The sequence below is a fragment of the Chiroxiphia lanceolata genome, chromosome Z (assembly GCF_009829145.1).
Source record: "Chiroxiphia lanceolata isolate bChiLan1 chromosome Z, bChiLan1.pri, whole genome shotgun sequence".
Lineage (NCBI taxonomy): Eukaryota > Metazoa > Chordata > Aves > Passeriformes > Pipridae > Chiroxiphia > Chiroxiphia lanceolata.
This window is the reverse complement of record NC_045671.1, coordinates 49,616,903-49,634,413: the sequence shown is the minus strand read 5'-3', so window position 1 is coordinate 49,634,413 and position 17,511 is coordinate 49,616,903. Positions and strand designations below refer to the sequence as shown.

The 17,511-nt window shown below is 42.6% G+C and overlaps 1 protein-coding gene across 2 annotated transcripts; it reads left to right on the top strand.

The window, feature by feature from the left end:
• The first annotated feature begins 3,473 nt into the window (after positions 1-3,473).
• Positions 3,474-17,174, top strand: RGMB (repulsive guidance molecule BMP co-receptor b). 2 transcript variants are annotated; one of them, XM_032676892.1, is made up of 3 exons: positions 3,474-3,725; positions 5,965-6,395; positions 13,476-17,174. In XM_032676892.1, exons 1-3 carry the CDS (start codon positions 3,623-3,625, stop codon positions 14,142-14,144), a joined length of 1,203 nt encoding a protein of 400 aa, XP_032532783.1. In that variant the 5' UTR covers positions 3,474-3,622; the 3' UTR covers positions 14,145-17,174. The 2 variants fall into 2 exon arrangements, with proteins under 2 accessions (XP_032532783.1, XP_032532782.1); XM_032676891.1 differs by having other exon boundaries at positions 5,884-6,395.
• The last annotated feature ends 337 nt before the right edge of the window (positions 17,175-17,511 follow it).

Genomic DNA, 17,511 nt, shown 5'->3' with positions numbered 1-17,511 from the left:
TACAGCTACATGGCTTCTGGAACACAGAGAGAATAGCCAGGGTGAGCCCATATCAGCCTACAAAAGACATATGTAGATGTACCCTTGCTGTGACAAGATACAAAATCAAAGTCAGCTTCAGGGAATGCAAGTAGCTGTTACTACCTTATTATTATGAAATTATTATTATTCTGCTAGAGCAATACCAAATGAAAAGGAGGTAGGTGTTGCCTCTTAGTAGAGGAGAAAAGCATGAATATCTCTTGGAGAGCATTGAAGAAAAAAGCAAACCATATGTGACATTTGTTCTCACAACCACAGCTCCACTGATGAATATCAAGTGATTTACAGTAAAAGTCAAAGGTTTTCTTCCTAGGTTGTGGTAATTTACATTCATTTTAATGGTTAATGAAGCTAAGATTTTTGTTTTGTTCTGAGGTTTTTGTTTGCTTTGTTGATTTTTCTTTTTTTTTTTTATTTTGTTGTTATAGACATAGTTGATAAAATGAAGAGTTTCTTTCTTGGATTTTTGTTTTCCAGAAGCTTTCCTAATAAATAGGAATCCAAGGTAACCAGTTTATCGCTGTATTTTGTATATATATTTTGTATACGCTATTTTGTATATTGACTATGCTTTTCCTGAGGAACCATATCACAGATTCACAGAATCATCAAGGTTGGAAGAGACCTTCAAGATTATCTAGTCCAACCATCAACCCAGCATCACCATAATCACCCCTAAAACATGCTTCCAAGTGCAATTTCCAGAACAGTTCTAGAGACGGTGGGTCCACCACCTCCCTGGACAACTTTTTCCAAACATAACCACTTACTCAGTGAAAAATTTTTTTCTAATACCTAATCTGAACCTCCCTTGGTACAATTTAAGACCATTTCCTCTTGTCATTTCACTTGAGACATGGTAGAAGAGGTCGACCCCCACCTCATTACACTTTCCTTTCAGGTAGTTGTAGAAAGCAATGAGGTCCTCCCAGAGTCTCCTTTTCTCCAGGCTAAACACCCCCAGCTTCCTCACCCAATCCCCATCGTACTTGTGCTGCAGACCCTTCACCAGCTCCATTGCCCTTCTCTGGACTTGCTCCAGCACCTTAATGTCCCTTTTGAAGTGAGGGAACAAAAACTGAACACAGGATTCAAGGTGTGACTTCACCAGTGCCCAGTACAGGGGCATGATCACTGCCCTGGTCCTGCTGGCCACATTATTGCTGATCCAAGCCAGGATGCCCTTGGCCTTCTTGGTCACCTGGGCACACGCTGCCTCATGTTCACCCATCTGTCAACCAGCACCCCCAGGTCCTTTTCCGCTGGGCAGCTTTCCAGCCACTTTTCCCTAAGCTAGGAGTGTTGCCTGGGCTTGTGACCCAAATGCGGGGCTTGGCACTTGGCCTTACTGAAACACATCCAATTGGCCTCAGCCCATCAATCCAGCCTGTTCAGATCCCTCTGCAGAGCCTTCCTGCCCTCCATCAGATCAATACTCCTGCCCAACTTCGTGCCATCTGCAAACTGAGGGTGCACTCAAGCTCCTTGTCCACATCCTCAATGAAGATATTAAACAGGACTGGCCACAGTACTGAGCTTTGAGGAATACCACTGGTAACTGGCCCCAGCTGGATGTAACTCCATTTACCACCATTCTCTGGGCCTGTCTGTCCAGACAGTTTTTTATCCAGTGAACAGTACACCCGTCAAGGCATGGGCAGCCAGTTTCTCCAGGAGATGTTGTGGGAGATGGTGTCATATGCTTTATTGAAGCATGCACAGACACACCCTTTCCCCCATCTACTGAGCGGGTCACTTTGTCACATATATTGTCACAGGTAGAGGTTGCTGGATATAGACAAAAAGTGGTCTTTAAAAGGCCTGCTTTATTTCTATGATGCCTCCTGTACTTAAACCTGGTATAGAAGCACAGGGTGGTGTAGGAAGTACTGTGTGGTTCACCATACGGTACATGTATCTTTATCTATATCATGAAGTATCTAAACTGATGTCTTCTAATGCGTATCACACACACCGAATGTAAAATAAAACTGTTCAAATTTAGGCTTTTTGTTACTGTGATTCAATATGTAAGTAGAAAAAAACCCTCAGATACTAAAAAAGGTCTTTGATACTTGCATCATTTCTTCTTTTAGTGATCATTACTTTTTTCCACAACTTTGTAGGACTTCACGTTTAAATGGGAATTAAGTTTTGCATGTTACGATCAATTTCTTAAATCCAGGTCTGCTATGCCTAGAAGAAAAATGTGATGAGCACATATAGATCAGGCAAACTTCCAAGCATACACATATATAAAGATGGGGTCAGGAAATTGCTAAATTGATACAACGCATGGCAGTAAAGATAACATTAATGTATTTGAACTCTCTGACAGAGTCCTATGTAATTCCCATAACATAAAGTATATTTTCTAGTGTTTTTTTTTCCTTTAAAGACCTATAAAAGTACACCATGCCTATATCAAAGAAAGTTATTTTCACCCTTCATTTAGGCTTGTTGTAGAACTGGTCAAAGTCTTTTCCCACGTCAAGTCTCTCACACACACACATACACCCAGACAAACAAAATTCTGCCTTTGGTCGTAAGGTGAACCTGCGGTGCACAAGTCCGCGGTGGGATTGGAGATGCTGTCCACAGGGGAGCAGCTCCCGGCTCAGGCATTCCACCTGCCTTCTCGAAAACAAACCACAGCTACTTCAAAATCCAGCAGCTCTTCTTGTACCGACACGTCCGTGTAACTCTGCTATTTGTCCCGGTTCTGCTGCGGATGTTCCGCGAGCCTTGATGGGGACGAGTAGGCGCTGCGAACCCTCTGGCTTCCAAGAAAAGTCCGCGGATGTGGGTTGTGCCGGGATGGGTCCGTCAGCAGCAGATCCAGCAGGTCCCACCCCTGCCTGGCGACAACCCCTGAGCTGCTCCACCCGCGGGGCCCTGCCCTGTCCCGGCGGTGTTCCCAGTCCAGTCCCGGCAGTGTTCCAGCCCTATCCCAGCGCTGTTCCCAGGCTGTCCCGGCGGTGTTCCCAGCCCTGTCCCGGCAGTGTTCCCAGCCCTGTCCCGGCCGTGTTTCCAGCCCAGTCCCGGCGCTGTTCCCAGCCCTGTCCCGGCTGTATCCCAGCCCTGTCCCGGCCGTGTTCCCAGCCCTGTCCCGGCCGTGTTCCCAGCCCTGTCCCGGCCGTGTCCCAGCCCTGTCCCGGCTGGGACAGGGCTCCCGGTGTTGCAGGCTCTATCCCGGCAGCGCCCCCTGGTGGCCGCTTGCAGCCCCTCCCGCCGCTCGGGGCCCGTTGAGCGCGGTACGGGCGGGCGCGCGACCGCGGTGACGCACAGGGGTGGGCGGGGCAAAGCCACGGGAGGGCGCCGGGAGTGGGGGTCACTCGTGACAGACAGCAGGGGAAGCCAATGGAAAGCGGCACGGCGGGCGGGGCGGGGCCGCAGCGCGCTCGGAGCCGCGGTGACGCAGCGGGTCCGGCCCTTTGTGCGCGCACAGACCCGACCCGGCCTGTCCTCTGACGGGGCCGCCCCGTGGAGCGGGAGGAGGAGCGGGAGCCGGAAAGGCTGAGGAGGAGGGCGAAGGAGAAGCACGGAGGAGGACGTCGCCCGCCCGCGCCGCCGCCGCCTCATGCCGCGGCCCCGTCCTGCCGCCGGGGCTGAGCCGCGGCTGAGCCTTCGGCCGCTCCTGGCCCCGCTGGGGCTGCTGCTGCTGCTGCTGCTGCCGGGCGCAGGTACCGCGGGGGGCGGGCGGCGTTGGGGCGGGAGCGCAGCCGGAGCCCCCTTCCGTCAGGTAGAACCTCTCCTGGTTCTGGTTCCTCCGGGAGCTGGGCCTGTTTATCTAGCTGAGAGGGAATCTGGTTACTGCACATAAAATGTCTCCAAGGCGGGTGCCGAGAGGATGGTGCCAGAGTCCTCTCGGTGGTGCCCGCGACAGGACGAAGAGCAGTGGCCATGAACTAAAACACAAGAGGTTCCACCTCTACGTAAGGAAAGCTTCTTTACATTGAGGGTGGCAGAGCCCTGGAGCAGGCTGCCAAGGAAGGTCTCCAACTCTGGAGACATTACACATCCAGCTGGACGCGTTCCTGTGTCACCTGGTTTAGGTGACCCTGCCTCGGCAAGGGGGTTGGACTGGAGCATCTCCAGAGGTCCCTTCCAACCTTAACAATTCTGTGAATCTGTGATTTATTCAACTGTTGACTTGACTGACTTGCTCAGCTAGCCTGATTTATATATGCTCAAAACAATATCACGAATACAACTGAGGGGAAATAAATTGATACTTTGAAAGTCTGTCTTTGAACCCACGATTACCTGTGTTATTTTGCCTGTCATAGGGTGTTTTTGTTTGTGTATCAGAAAACACAGAATTTGACTGGATTTTGTGCAGTTTTTTTGTGTTTTTTGCAAAGGTACGTGCAACTCTGCGGTTGCACAGTGATGCACAAAGATGAAGAGAAAAACTTCTGCTTACACAATTCATGGTCACGCTTTGCTGTAGGTGTAGAGTGCCTCATTCTACTAGAATTTCTATTAGAAATTGCTAATATCCTCTCATCACTGTGCTACAAGACTGCCCTGCAGTCCGTTTTTCACTTCTCATGTCTCAGGAGTTTCTGTTAAATATATTGCATTTTCCCCTTTTTTTTCCACACTTCCATTTATCTTTGGAGGCATTTTTGTGGTGTTCAGAATCTGTTTTATAACAGTTTGAAATTACAGATTAATGTTTCCACAGTTGAGTTTTATAGGTCATAAAAATAACAATGCATGATGTTTTTAGTACGTAGTTTTGCATGCCTGGAGATCTGTTGCATGAAGTTGTGCACATATTCTTTATGAAGAATATGGATGGGAGGGAATCCTAGACTAGAATCCTCCTGGTTTTAAGCCCTGTGAACCCTGTGGCTCCGTTTCCCTTAGTGTGTGTGCAGTCTTGTTCATTTCGTTTCTGCTCCTGGTAAGTTCTTGGGTAAAAGTCACCAGCAGAAGACCATTGCTATGTGCCATGGGAATCTGGAAGGATTTCAGATCATGACTTTGAGAACTGTGGAGGAGAGGACTATACAACTCCAGTTTGCTTGCTGGGATGGTAATTGTGCTCTTTTGTGGAAATCAAGTAATCAGATAAGGCCTAACTGCTTTTTTCATGTAAAGTGAACTGTGTACCTGTTGTGTACATCTGGTAAGTACTTCAGGCTTTCGTGGGGAAAGGGTTTCTTTGCCCCTAGTCTTATTATTGAATTACAGTGTAAGAGAGGCTGCTGTTGTTTAGATGTCTTAGTTGGAAACTTGCACACTGGACAGCTGTGGGTTTTTTTCACTTATTAGCTTCCAAAAAATGAGCAGTGAAGCTTTAGGTATGATAGTACCAGAGAAATAAAGCAAACTGCCTGCCCAGTTTCCTACCATCCTCCCCTCTGCCCTGCTTTCTAGAAGAGAAACTTTGATTTCTACTTCATTCATTCTGTTTTCACTTGAACATATGTTGCTTTGCTGCCTTCACCACATTCTTATGAGGGGCAGCATTCTGTAACTTGTGTAAAGCATTGAATGACTAAATGGAGACTTTCTTACTGACTAAGTGATTAATTGAAGCACAGAATTGCATCATCACCTTGATATCTGAAAAGAAATGTTTGGCTTATACTTGGCAGGACCTAGTGCTCTTTTATTTTCATCTAGACAATATCAGGTGATGGATTAAGACATGCGTGGGTCCTGTCATCATCTGAGATACTTTCTATTCTCTATCTTTCTGTCTCACAACACCTTTTTCTCTATTATGTATTGTTTCCCTAATGGGTGAGCACTGTAAGTATTGTAAGTATGGTACTGCCACCCAAGAGGTTTGCTTGATTTCTCTCTGCCGTCTCTTTTTGTGCTTAGGTGACTGCCAGCTGCACACATCTTGTGGAATCCAGAAGTGCACCACTGATTTTGTGTCCTTCACTTCCCATCTAAACGCAGCTCTTGAGGACTTTGATCTGGAGTTCTGCAAGGCCCTGCGCGCGTACTCTGCGTGTACCTATCGCAATTCCAAAGTATGCCGTGGAAACCTGGTCTACCATTCTGCAGTGCTCGGGATCAGCGACCTCATGGCCCAGAGGAACTGTACCAAAGATGGACCAACATCCTCCACCAACCCTGGAATGACCCATGATCCTTGCAATTACAGCGGCCACGCAGAAGCCAGAGAACATCAGGGAGGGGAGAAGACTCCTGCTCCTACTTATCTATTTTGTGGCTTGTTTGGTGATCCACATCTGAGGACTTTTAAGGATCACTTCCAGACATGCAAAGTGGAAGGTGCTTGGCCCCTCATAGACAATAACTACTTGTCAGTGCAAGTGACCAACGTGCCTGTGGTCCCAGGATCCAGTGCTACTGCTACAAATAAGGTACAGATTTATTTTACACTCTGTGCATGCATGGAGAAATAAAAGGCCAAGACAGCGAAGTAAGTCATTTAGCTCTTAACTGTTAAAGAAGTGTAACAGCTTGACAATCTTCTGTGCAGTAGTACAATAGAGTAAAACTCTTACCCTCTTTCCTTCTGAGCATCAAACGAAACTTGAAACAGGTTCTTTTCTTCCCTCTGCTGCTGCCCATGGCAAGAAAACTTGTGCTTATCACCACGTAAGCCTGTAAGGACACTAGATGTAACACTTCAAAACAGTTATCAGATTACTGTGCATCTGTGACTGCCTCTGCATTAAGCAGAAATTTTAAAAAATCATAGAATGCTTTGGGTTGGAAGAAACCTTAAAGAAGGAAAGAGTGTAAGTCTTTGCTTTTCATTAACTCTAAACGGTATGGCTATAACAGTAGAAAATGAAAAATACTGACAGTGGCACAACAAACAGGTTATTAAAACACAGATGGTTCAGAGCAGAAACAAGAAAGGAACTGCAGAGAATTAAAGGAAGCAAAACAATTACGTGGAAGCTATATGGTTGTCAGAAGGTCTTAGCACCCCGGCTTTACTAAAGAAGCAGCATCCTTAAAATTATGCTGAGAATATTAAGCCCCTGCTGAGACAGGCAAGAGTTAAGATTGCTCTCCTCTTACGTACTTGAGGAATAAATGCACTAGTATTGATAACTTATGCCATTTCCTTAACTTAAGAAAAATACTTGTCTCTCTCTGCTGAATGCAGGCAGCAGATGTCTCTGTCAATAAAAGAAATTACTTAAGTGTACATTTGAAGTTGATGCTGTCACATACCTCATTCTCTTTTCTGGAGTGAAATGGCCTTTTTTAAGATGTGGTAGTGTAGCTCTTGTATTGTGAAGGTCAGGCTGTGTGAACACCGTTTCAACACTATCTATGTTGGAGAATTTTCATCATTTAGGTAAGCCTGGAAGTAGGTTTTTTATTATGGAGTTTGGAAGCAGGAGTTGCTGGTCACAGTAAGTTAGAGCCTGCACATCTTCCATGGAGTTGGCTATACAGGAGTATTAATAAGGGAAAATCAGCTTTGCTATTAAATTTGTGCTGGATCCTGAGGTACTGACTAATGTCATTGCGTGTGTGAGTGAGCAGAGGCTGGACTGAAACTTAGATTAGCTTGTGCCTGTTCCAAGAACAGTCTGCATTGTGAATGAGTTCTGAAGGTTTATAAAATAAGGCAATGAGGCTAACCTGAGTAAGCTTTGGAAAAAATGTCCCTTGCAATCTGTTCTAGTGGCTTTTTAAGACTCCTGAAGAACTGCAAGAAAAAGCTGTATTTCATAATCTGCAGTAAGTTTTTGTCCTCAGTTTTGCTAAACTCTTGCAAAATTTTCTTCTATTTCCTTGTTCCTGGTAGTAGTAGAGGAAAAAGTTGAGACTCTTGTGTACAAATTGTGTGGGTGTGATGGTTGTTAGATAGGTGATCTTAACTTTAGCCACATTCTGAAAATGATTGACTATGTAGCATGTCATACTGGTTTAATATCTTTTCCAACAGATAAGAGGACGACCCAAGGAGATAGATAAATGTTTGTACATATTGAGGGGAAAATATGGTTTTAAAGGACATGCCTTCTATCTTTATTTATTGTCCTTTTTTTGCTGATTTTCTTTGACCTTTCATTCTGGGAAAAGCAGCAATACATTTTTCTCTTCTGTAGTAATGTTTTATCATCCCTGTCATTGCACGAGTACAGCTAAGTGTGAAGAAGCAATTAAATAAGACATATAGCTTAGGATATTAGAAATGTCTTTAACAGAATTATACATGTCTTTCCTTGAATTTTTTTTTTTTTTTGGCTGGTAGTCAAACTTACCACACCTGTTTGTAGGCAATGGAGATTGGTTGAATGTACAAGTAACTTAGCAAGATAAGTTTTAGTATCTCTAATGCATCCTTCTGCCTCTTTTGTTTCTTTATGGAACAGGCTGCTATAAAAGAAATACAAAAGTCTTGTTAAACTGTACTACTACTGCTAATTTCATTCCTGTAACATTTTCCTCTGCAAGAATTCCATTTTTACTGTAGTACACTATCTGCTGCTGGGTGTACTTGACTAATTTTGGCCACAGGGTAGCTTAAAGGACTTTTAAAGAGGTACAGTTCAGTGATATCTACATAGTGTAATCCCTAGCTAAGAGCATCCAAATAGGTCTTCTGCCTTCACAAGAAAAGTTTCCAAAACATTATCCGTTGTTAGTCTGGCTGTTTCTTCATTGCAGAATTTGAAATATAAGTTTATTAGGAAATAAGAACAAAGGTATATGCTGGACATAAATTGTGTAGAAGCCAAAGCAAATACTAACCTAATTAGCCTACCCTAAAGCAGACCTAATGAAAGAAAGTGCAATAAGAGTAGAAGATTTAGTTTTTCCTGTATGCATTTTTCTTAGGGTGATTTATGAAGCTGTAGAAACAGAATATTTAATCTTCACCCCATATGTAGCGTGCTTTTGAAAGGTGCAAACCGTCAGTTGCCCTTGTAGGAAATTGGTACTTTTGGATTTGTCCGAGCTTTCTGGTGTACCAACCTTTGAGGGAGTCAGCAACTAAGGGAGCGTTATTTGTAAAGTAAGTTTTCCTCTCTCTCCAGAACCTATGAGATTTGAATAACCCCAATAGTGTGAGGGCTATGCATTAAATTCTTAAAGGACAAGAGAAGGTCAGGAGGACACCTCAAGTAAGAACATGAAGAATAAAAGTATACTGTTCCTCCTCCACCCCCCAGTGTGCATCTGGCATGAAAGTATGAAAAGCAGGATTTGGAAGGGCATGTCTTGTGAGAGTTGGGTAGTTATTCACAAAATGCTCTTGGCAGTTTGTTTGTAGGTGGTTTGCATATTTGTGTTACCCAAAAAACATCTGTTTTTCTGCTGTGAACAAAGCTATTGTATATTCTGTGGTCAAGCTGAAACTTGAAACTCCAGGTTTTTTGAGCTTGCCTGATGTTCTTATGCCCCTGGGCATAGGATCCTAGGGCTTTTCAGATGGAGAATGATGGATCATCACCAAGGAGCCTGGGAAACTGAGTTCGAGCTCCTTTTTTCTTTTTCTTTCTGTCAGACTTCTTGTATGGGTTTTGAGTAGGTTACTGGCATCTTTTATGTGTGATTTCTCCAGCTATAGATAAAGAGGTCCCCTTTCTTGGAACTGGTTTTGCAATTTCCTGAGGATAAATGTCTGTTACAAGGGGCTGTAGAGGGAGTAAGTTGGAAGAGTATTGCAGAATGCATTACATAAAAGGTTGGAGGGTTTTTTTATTTTATTTATTGTTTGCTTTATTTGGAGGTGTATAAAGTCTCTATTGCCTTTCATCTCTGTGACAGCTGTTCTAGATATCTTGAGAGTAGTTGTCATTGAATAGCAGATGAGGCAGAAGCTTGGCTTGCCAATGGAAAACTTTCCTTCTTGTTTGCATTAATTGGAAATGGAGGTTTTCCTATCCAGGTGTTTTGTAGTAGATAGTTTGAGGGTGAGATTGTGAATGTAAGGGCATAGAGAAGGAAAAAAACCACTGAACTTTTTACTGCTTTGGCAGTGCGGTTTCTGTTTTTGCAGGAAATCATTGCAGAGTGATCACAGTGTACTTAGTCTCCTGTAAGTAATATTAAAATGTTTATCTCCAACCTTTCAGTTGTTTTTTTAAGTAGGAGCATCAGATGTCTGGTTATGTGTCATTATTCTTTTCATCTTTGTGAACATCTTGCCTACGGTGGAGATGAATTTGTCTTTCTCAGAAGTAGTACATACTGCAGTTTTGTTGGAGGATATCATGGAATCATTTAGGTTGGAAAAGACCGTTAAGACCATTGAGTCCAGTCACAAACCTAACACTGTGAATTCCACAGCTAAACTCAGTCCTTGAGTGCCACATGCCTTTTAAACGTTTTTGAGGATGATGACTCAAGAGGTTGGGCAGCCACGTTCAATGCTTGACAACTCTTTTTCAGTGAAGAAATTTTCCCTAATCTGAACCTCTCTTGTGCAGCTTGTGGCCATCTCCTCTTATCATGTCACTTGCTACTTGAGAGGATGATACCCCCCTGTCTACAACCTCCCTTCAGGTGCCTGTTGAGAGTGATAAGGTCACCCCTGAGCCTCCCTTTCTCCAGGCTGAGCAGCCCCAGCTCCCTCAGACATTCCTTGTAGGACCTGTGCTCATATCCTTTCCCAGCTCTGTTGCCCTTCTCTGGACACACTCCAGCACCTCAATGTCTTTCTGCACGTGAGGGGCCCAAAACTGAACATGATGCTTGAGGTGTAGCCTCACTGCTGCCCAATACAGGGAAACAGTCACTGCTGTGATCCTGCTCCCACACTACTGCTGATCCAAGCCAGGATGCCCTTGGCCTTCTTGGCCACCTAGGCACACAGCAGTTCATGTACAGACAGCTGTCAACCAGCGCCCCTAGGTCCTTTTCTGCTGGGCTGTTTTCCACTCTCACTCTTCCCCAAGCTTGGCAGTGCTACATTAATGGTTGGAGTCCATGATCTTCAACCTGAACAATTCTAGGATTCTATTAAATGCATAGTAAAATAGCAACATACAGGGATACCTACAGCACTGTGATTGCATTATAGCACTAGGGAAGACCAGTACAAGAACTCAGAGTTGAAAGTCTTGATTTTGTTTAAGGCACCATTAACAAATACATTAAGGTCATCTAGAAACTGCAGTTTGACAGCTCAGTAACACCATGTTTGAAAGGCCTTGGATGTGCAGTGGAATTTAGAAAATTTTTGTGATCAGTGCACTCATCAGTACTGGTATCAGTAGCAGTGGGAGGATGAAGTCCAAAATGAAATGTGCAGATTGGATGTGTTTTGTTTGTTTTTGATTTAGTACTCTTACAATAGCTGATGTTTGTTTACTGTACCTTCAGATAAGTCTCTGGAAACCTCTGTATTCATCTTTCAGGGTTCCTCACTGCAGAAGAGCTCTGTGTGTGACCACAGAACAAGGCTGAGATACCAGTACTTTCAAAAATCTTTCTTCATCTGGTATTTGGATTTTTCAGTCCTAGGTTTAGAAAGGGCAGCTAGTCTCTAGTCTGTAAACAGTACCCCACAAGCAGTTTTGTGGAGGTATTCTTGCAACCCAGCCAGAGTGTAAAAAGTGCTGTAGGTACATAGACACATATAACACACGTTAAATTTGAAATAACTTGTTCACTTTCTAGTGCTTTCTGTTACCTTAAGAACTTAGATAAAGCTTTGTAAGGAAATTTGCTTTATCTCCCTTTGCAACAAACTCTGGAGTATCTCTTAATACCAGGGCATGATATTGAGGTAGGAGTATGTGATAAGGGAAAGACTGTGCAGAACTCTGGTTTTACTAATCTAGCCTATGGATTAGATGGATGTCATGTGACATACAACACAATATTCAAAACTAATGTCTTGAGTTGCAGTGTTTAAATACAAGTATGTCCTTGGAAAGTCTTAATCTCTTGAATCTCTGTTTGGAATGTTCTTGCAGCCTACATGGAGGCCTTTATTCATTTTGTAGTCATTCAGCTCTCATTCACCATGTAGTGTTATTGCTAATCTTGAGTTAGGGTGCAGGCTTCTCTTCTCCCTCTGTGTATCTGAAATTGTGTGCATTTCATTGTTGCAGAGGAGGGGGTTTTGGAGAGAACAATTTGGTGTCTGCTTGCTGATAAATTTTGCCAGGTGCCTTGCTTAAATGTTTTTATCCAGCAGCCGGTTCTGTGTCTCATTAAAACAATTAACTCTTTTTGACTTCAGGCTTGTTCAGGTGCTGAGCAGACTTAGAGCTTTACTTCTCAAGATGTGTAAATCATTCTCTCCTTGCAGAGCAATACAAATGTGCTCAAGGAAAGAGGAATGCTTCTTTGTCTGAGCAGGTGGAGACAGAAGTCTTTTTCATCAAAACTGCGTTATACAAAATAAAAGACCAGATTTACTGCATGAAGGTCTGGATTATATGCAGAAATACTAATTCCTTGAGAGATCTCAGGTTTCTCTTCTCTGAGTTACTGAGATTACTTTACTAAGCACAGAGTTGTGAGGTTGTCTTTACAGCGGTGAGGGCACTTGTGTGTTTTCTGGATTTTGAATGTAGGCATTCCACAGCTTAGCTGTGGTCCACAGACATCAGTTTACTAAATGACTTGACTACAGGTGGTCTTAAGATATATAGCTGATACAACTCAAGCTGTGTAACTGATTGACACGAGGAAAAACCGTTGGAAAAATACAGTCATCACCAGTGGGAACATACAAAGTATGATACAGGAAGTATCGTCTGTGTTGTGAGACAGAAAGACAGACGAAGCATCAGCCACCTGGGACAAGCCAAACAGTGAAAATAAATGTAATACTCTTATTGCAGTAAGAAGTCTGCACACTCCACAGGAGAAACTGTTGCAATGGGAGGAGGGAGATGAGGAGACTTTTGTTTTATACAAGTAATACGGAGAGGTGAGGCTAATGAGGGTAGAGGTTTTATCTGAATTGTCTGTAATCGGCTCTTTTTGAACCTCTACCGCTTACTTCAAAACAGAGGGGCAGGAGACAAAAGCTGTTGTGCAGAAGTGTGCTGGTTAAGTGATACTAGTTGTTCTTCCTGGTTGTGATTGTACCTTTCCGTGATTTGGCATGGTCTCATTCTGGTTTTGCCACAGTGGCCAGCATTGTGGGAATTACTTGGCACTTACACTTCTCTGTCATTGCAGGAGGCATTTCAGAGCATTAAAAAACTATCAGGCAGGAGGGAGTTCTGATACCTAATTAAATAGAAAGCCTTTTCCTTTCCAGACATCACAGCTGTTGCCACATGTTACTAGTCCTTCTTCCAGGACAACCTAAGAACAAATCTAACAATTGGTAAAATATTACTTTAAGCATGTGTACAGTCTGTTTTCCTTAAGACATGACTTGTGGACAACTACCAGGCTCTGAGGTAGTGGTCAGTCCCAGACATATTCAGCTGCAAAATGGAAAAGGGGTTGAGATAATGATTTTTTTCCAATAACTTTGCTTTTTTTTCCCCCTTCCCCTCCAGATAACTATTATCTTTAAATCATACCAAGACTGTACAGAACAGAAAGTGTATCAGGCAGTGACTGATGACTTGCCTGCAGCTTTTGTGGATGGTACAACGAGTGGAGGTGATGGGAACACCAGGAGCTTGAACATCGTGGAGAAGGTCAGTGGGAAGTACATCGAGATGCACGCCCGGCACATCGGGACCACGGTGTATGTGCGGCAGCTCGGACACTACCTGACGCTGGCCATCCAAATGCCTCGGGAACTGGTCATGGCCTACGAGGAGGGCCAGGACCTGCAGCTCTGTGTCAACGGCTGCCCCTCCAGTGAACGCATTGATGACAGCGGTCAGTTGCCATTGCCTGTGATGAGCAGATTGCTTCCTCAGGGCAGTGCTGCCCATCCCCAATCAGTGTACACACTGGAAACCGCCACCACCAAATGCCATGAGAAGATGCTGGTGAAGGACATCTATTTTTACTCATGTGTATTTGACCTGCTCACTACAGGTGATGCCAACTTCACGGCTGCTGCTCACAGTGCCTTGCAGGATGTGGAGGCTCTGCATCCCAGAAAAGAGCACTGGCATATCTTTCCCAGGAGCAAAGCTGGTGTTGTGGGGAGGAATAGCAAATTCTTTGTTCATCTTGGACTCGTGTCCTTTATCCTTGTTGTGTTTTTGTAGTTTGGTTTTTTTTTGTCTGTAAACAAAGTTTTGAAATATATATTGTCATAATATATTGAGTAAAGAGGAGTATATATGTATATACCATGTATATGAAGGGATGTTTTGTCTTGGGACACCCACTAGATTGTACATATTGTGTTAACTGTTTTCGTATATGTTTGATGCAGTGTTCTTTGTATCTATTTGTTTTACAGTTGTTGAAATGTTTTATAATGTCCCTGCACTGGGACCTGATAGAGAGCACTTTATTTTTTACATATTAAATATTTAAGTGTATATCTGAGTAACTGTGTATTACACATAAAATACTCAGTGCTCCCTCTAAGTACTACTTGGTTTAACACATTTTTTTAAATTGAATTAACTTGTGGGTTTTTCCAAGAGAGCTTTACTTAATGCCAAAAGTGGATATTTTGAAGCTAGTGAATGGTCTTTGGAGAGAGCTTAAACTTAAAGGGAACGCTTGCTTTTTTTCACAGGCCCTCCAGTTGTCTGTCTTTTAGAAGCCTATAGATTTATATTTTTTTCATGCTTGGAAACCCCACAGTGTGTCAGTCTTTGCAAAACATTTTAGACGTGGTTCATCAGTATACCAGTAAGTATATGTGTGTATGTGAAAGAGTGGCTATGCAGTGTATAAATATTTTGAATTATTACAGTAGAAGAATAGTTGCCTGCCCTGCTGAGGAACGTCAGTAATGTGGTGTAAGTGACCCCTGGTGGGGTGCAGAGAAATTGGGGATGTAGGCCACATACTGGGCAGGCAATTTATAAATAAAGGCTGTTTGTCTCCTAGCCAAATAGGATGGATAGGATATTGGATAGGAATGTGCTGAATACAGTTCTTATACTTCTTGCAGATGGTTGTTTTCCCTCTACTAAATAAGATGTGTAGTTAAATTTATGACCAGCAGCTGTAAACCAGGCCAGTTTATTAAAGAGATAGTGTGTGAGGAACCAAGAGCAGGAACCATCCCCTCAGGATACCAGTTGTACAGTTCCTTTGCAATGTTTGTGGAGATACTTAGAAGAGCTTTAGCACAGTTATCTGTGTTACTGCTGCATTCCTCCTGAGAGGTGTTATTAAAATCCTCTTTTTAAGTTATTGGAGAACTCTCAGACCAGAAGAACCCTGGAATAGAAAATTATTTGCCATAAAACTAAAGAAGAGATGGTGAAGTTGGAAGAAAAAATTATATAGAAGAGTCCATAAAATTACAGAACTTTTTGAACAGGATGATCTGCTAAGTATATATGGAAGCTATAATATTTCATCTGCAGGGCTAATCACACAGTGTGAAGGTAAATTGAAAGTGCCAAAAGTCAGATACATACCAAGACAGACCTAAAAACGACGGCTTTGAATGTTACTTTGCTAAGCTCGTGTTACAGCTAGGATTTGAGCTGTGTGAGGAACAATCTTATGTGGTGAATATATCAGCAAAATGATCTGTGGAAATTGCTGTAGAAAGCAAAGGGAGCTTTAAATATATATATGTTTACTGTCCACAGAAGGCAGCTGTCATACCTGCAAGGATTCACTCTCCCAGCTGCTGATCTATCACCACAAGCTCTGCAGAAGGCAGTGTAACATGTTTATCAGTATTTTAATGCCACAGCCTGTCAGCTGTTACTGACACTACATGTTGTTTGCCTTTGTCTTCAACAAGCTAGGCAATGCCTTGGATATTAGTGGCTTATCCAAAACAGTTTTTTAAGTATCTTCTTAACCAGAGTGTTTCCTAACCATATGCTAACAATGGCTGGTGATGGTTCTCTGTAGTTGTGGAGTCTGGCAACTTCTATAGGAAGCATGTTGCAGGACTGAGCAGAGACTGTGTGCTTAATCCTTCATTTTGTATGTACAGAAGACTCCTAAACAAAGGTATTATGAAAGGAAATAATAGGCTTAACTGCCTGTCAAACCAAAAATACTTTTTTATTTCCTGACCGGAAGAAAAATCTCTATAGAGCATCTGTTAAGTGGAACGCAACCTGAAAGAACAACCTGGCTTTTGTTCTTATGGTCAAGTTACAGCCCTTCAGTATTGCATTTCCTTTCAGACTGCTGCTGTACTGCCAGAAAATAGATCATCAACTATTTACATTCTCTTACCTTAGCAGTATGGTTACCATGCATTTGTTTTATGAGTTTTGAGGCTGTGCAAGTGCCTATTTACTTATATACACTGCAAAGTGGAGCAAGCAATGTTGCAAGCTTTGTTCTGTCTAATGAGAGTTTCATTAGTGGACATGTTTTGAAAAAAAGCCCAGGAATCTTATGGCTTTCTTCTGTTTTGACAGACACACAGAACAGTTTACAATCTTGCATTTGTTTTCTTCATGTAAGTACAGCTGTGGTGTTTTACTGAAATTTTCATGCTTAGGTTATTTAATTCCCATCTATATCTTGACTGGTACGAATTCTTTTCTGTCTTTCCCTATTCCGGTTACTACAGACTGCTATCTACACAATGTCCAAACAGGACTAGTAACGATTCCCTTTTTTTTAAAAGGTATTTTTTACAAGATAAATGTTCTCTGTGTTGTGCTGCTACTTCTCTCCAGATGCATTCAAAACAAACAAGAATTGTGGGGATCAGTGTTGTTCATTAGATTTTATCACTGTTATTAGTTATCATCTTGTAGAGAGCAACATAGCCACGGATCAAGTACAAGTATACAAGTATGCAGGTAAATTTGTGATGCTGATGTAGAACAATTGCATCTGATCTGATTCTGAATTCTTTATCTTTGTAAACTAAAGTTCATTGAAATTAAAAGCTGCTGATAGTAAACAACTGTGAACAGTAAGATTGATTACAGTCTTTGTGCTGGGCTGTGTATCAGAACTCATAACTAGATATCAAAAGGACATTGTGTCATATGTGGAGTGCCAATAACATTTATAGGGATTATTTTCATGATTACACTAGTTTTAAAGCTTAATTTCCACTTTTATCTACACTCCAACGGTAGACAAATACTCCATTAAATACACAAAATATGTACATGTCATTGATTCTAGTATGTGCTGAGGGCTGGGTCTATGAAAGATTTTATATGTATGCTTGGTGTGTCAAGCACTTAAATCTGAAACTGAGACACACAGTTTCAGCTTGAACCCAGATGTTTCTTTAGGATCTCTGCTTTCCTTCTTAGACCAGTAAAGCCTCTCAAGGAATCTGTATTTTGCTGATGAGCAGAGGAAACAAATGCGGTCTTGAGTTTGTATCTGCACACTAGTCAGATTTAAATGTTGTTCATTTGTCTGGTTTACTTGTGGGACTTTTTTGGCAGTCACCTGACCTGCTCACTCGTGTTTGGCAGATAATGGTAAGAGTTATTTAGACTGTAGTAGTGT

Excerpts from the sequence above, each read along its gene's own strand:
- RGMB (XM_032676891.1), top strand. The coding sequence starts at position 3,623 with ATGCCGCGGCCCCGTCCTGCCGCCGGGGCTGAGCCGCGGCTGAGCCTT. Across the intron at positions 3,726-5,883 it reads GCTGCTGCTGCCGGGCGCAG|GTGACTGCCAGCTGCACACA; the intron begins GTACCGCGGGGG and ends TTTTGTGCTTAG. Across the intron at positions 6,396-13,475 it reads GTGCTACTGCTACAAATAAG|ATAACTATTATCTTTAAATC; the intron begins GTACAGATTTAT and ends CTTCCCCTCCAG.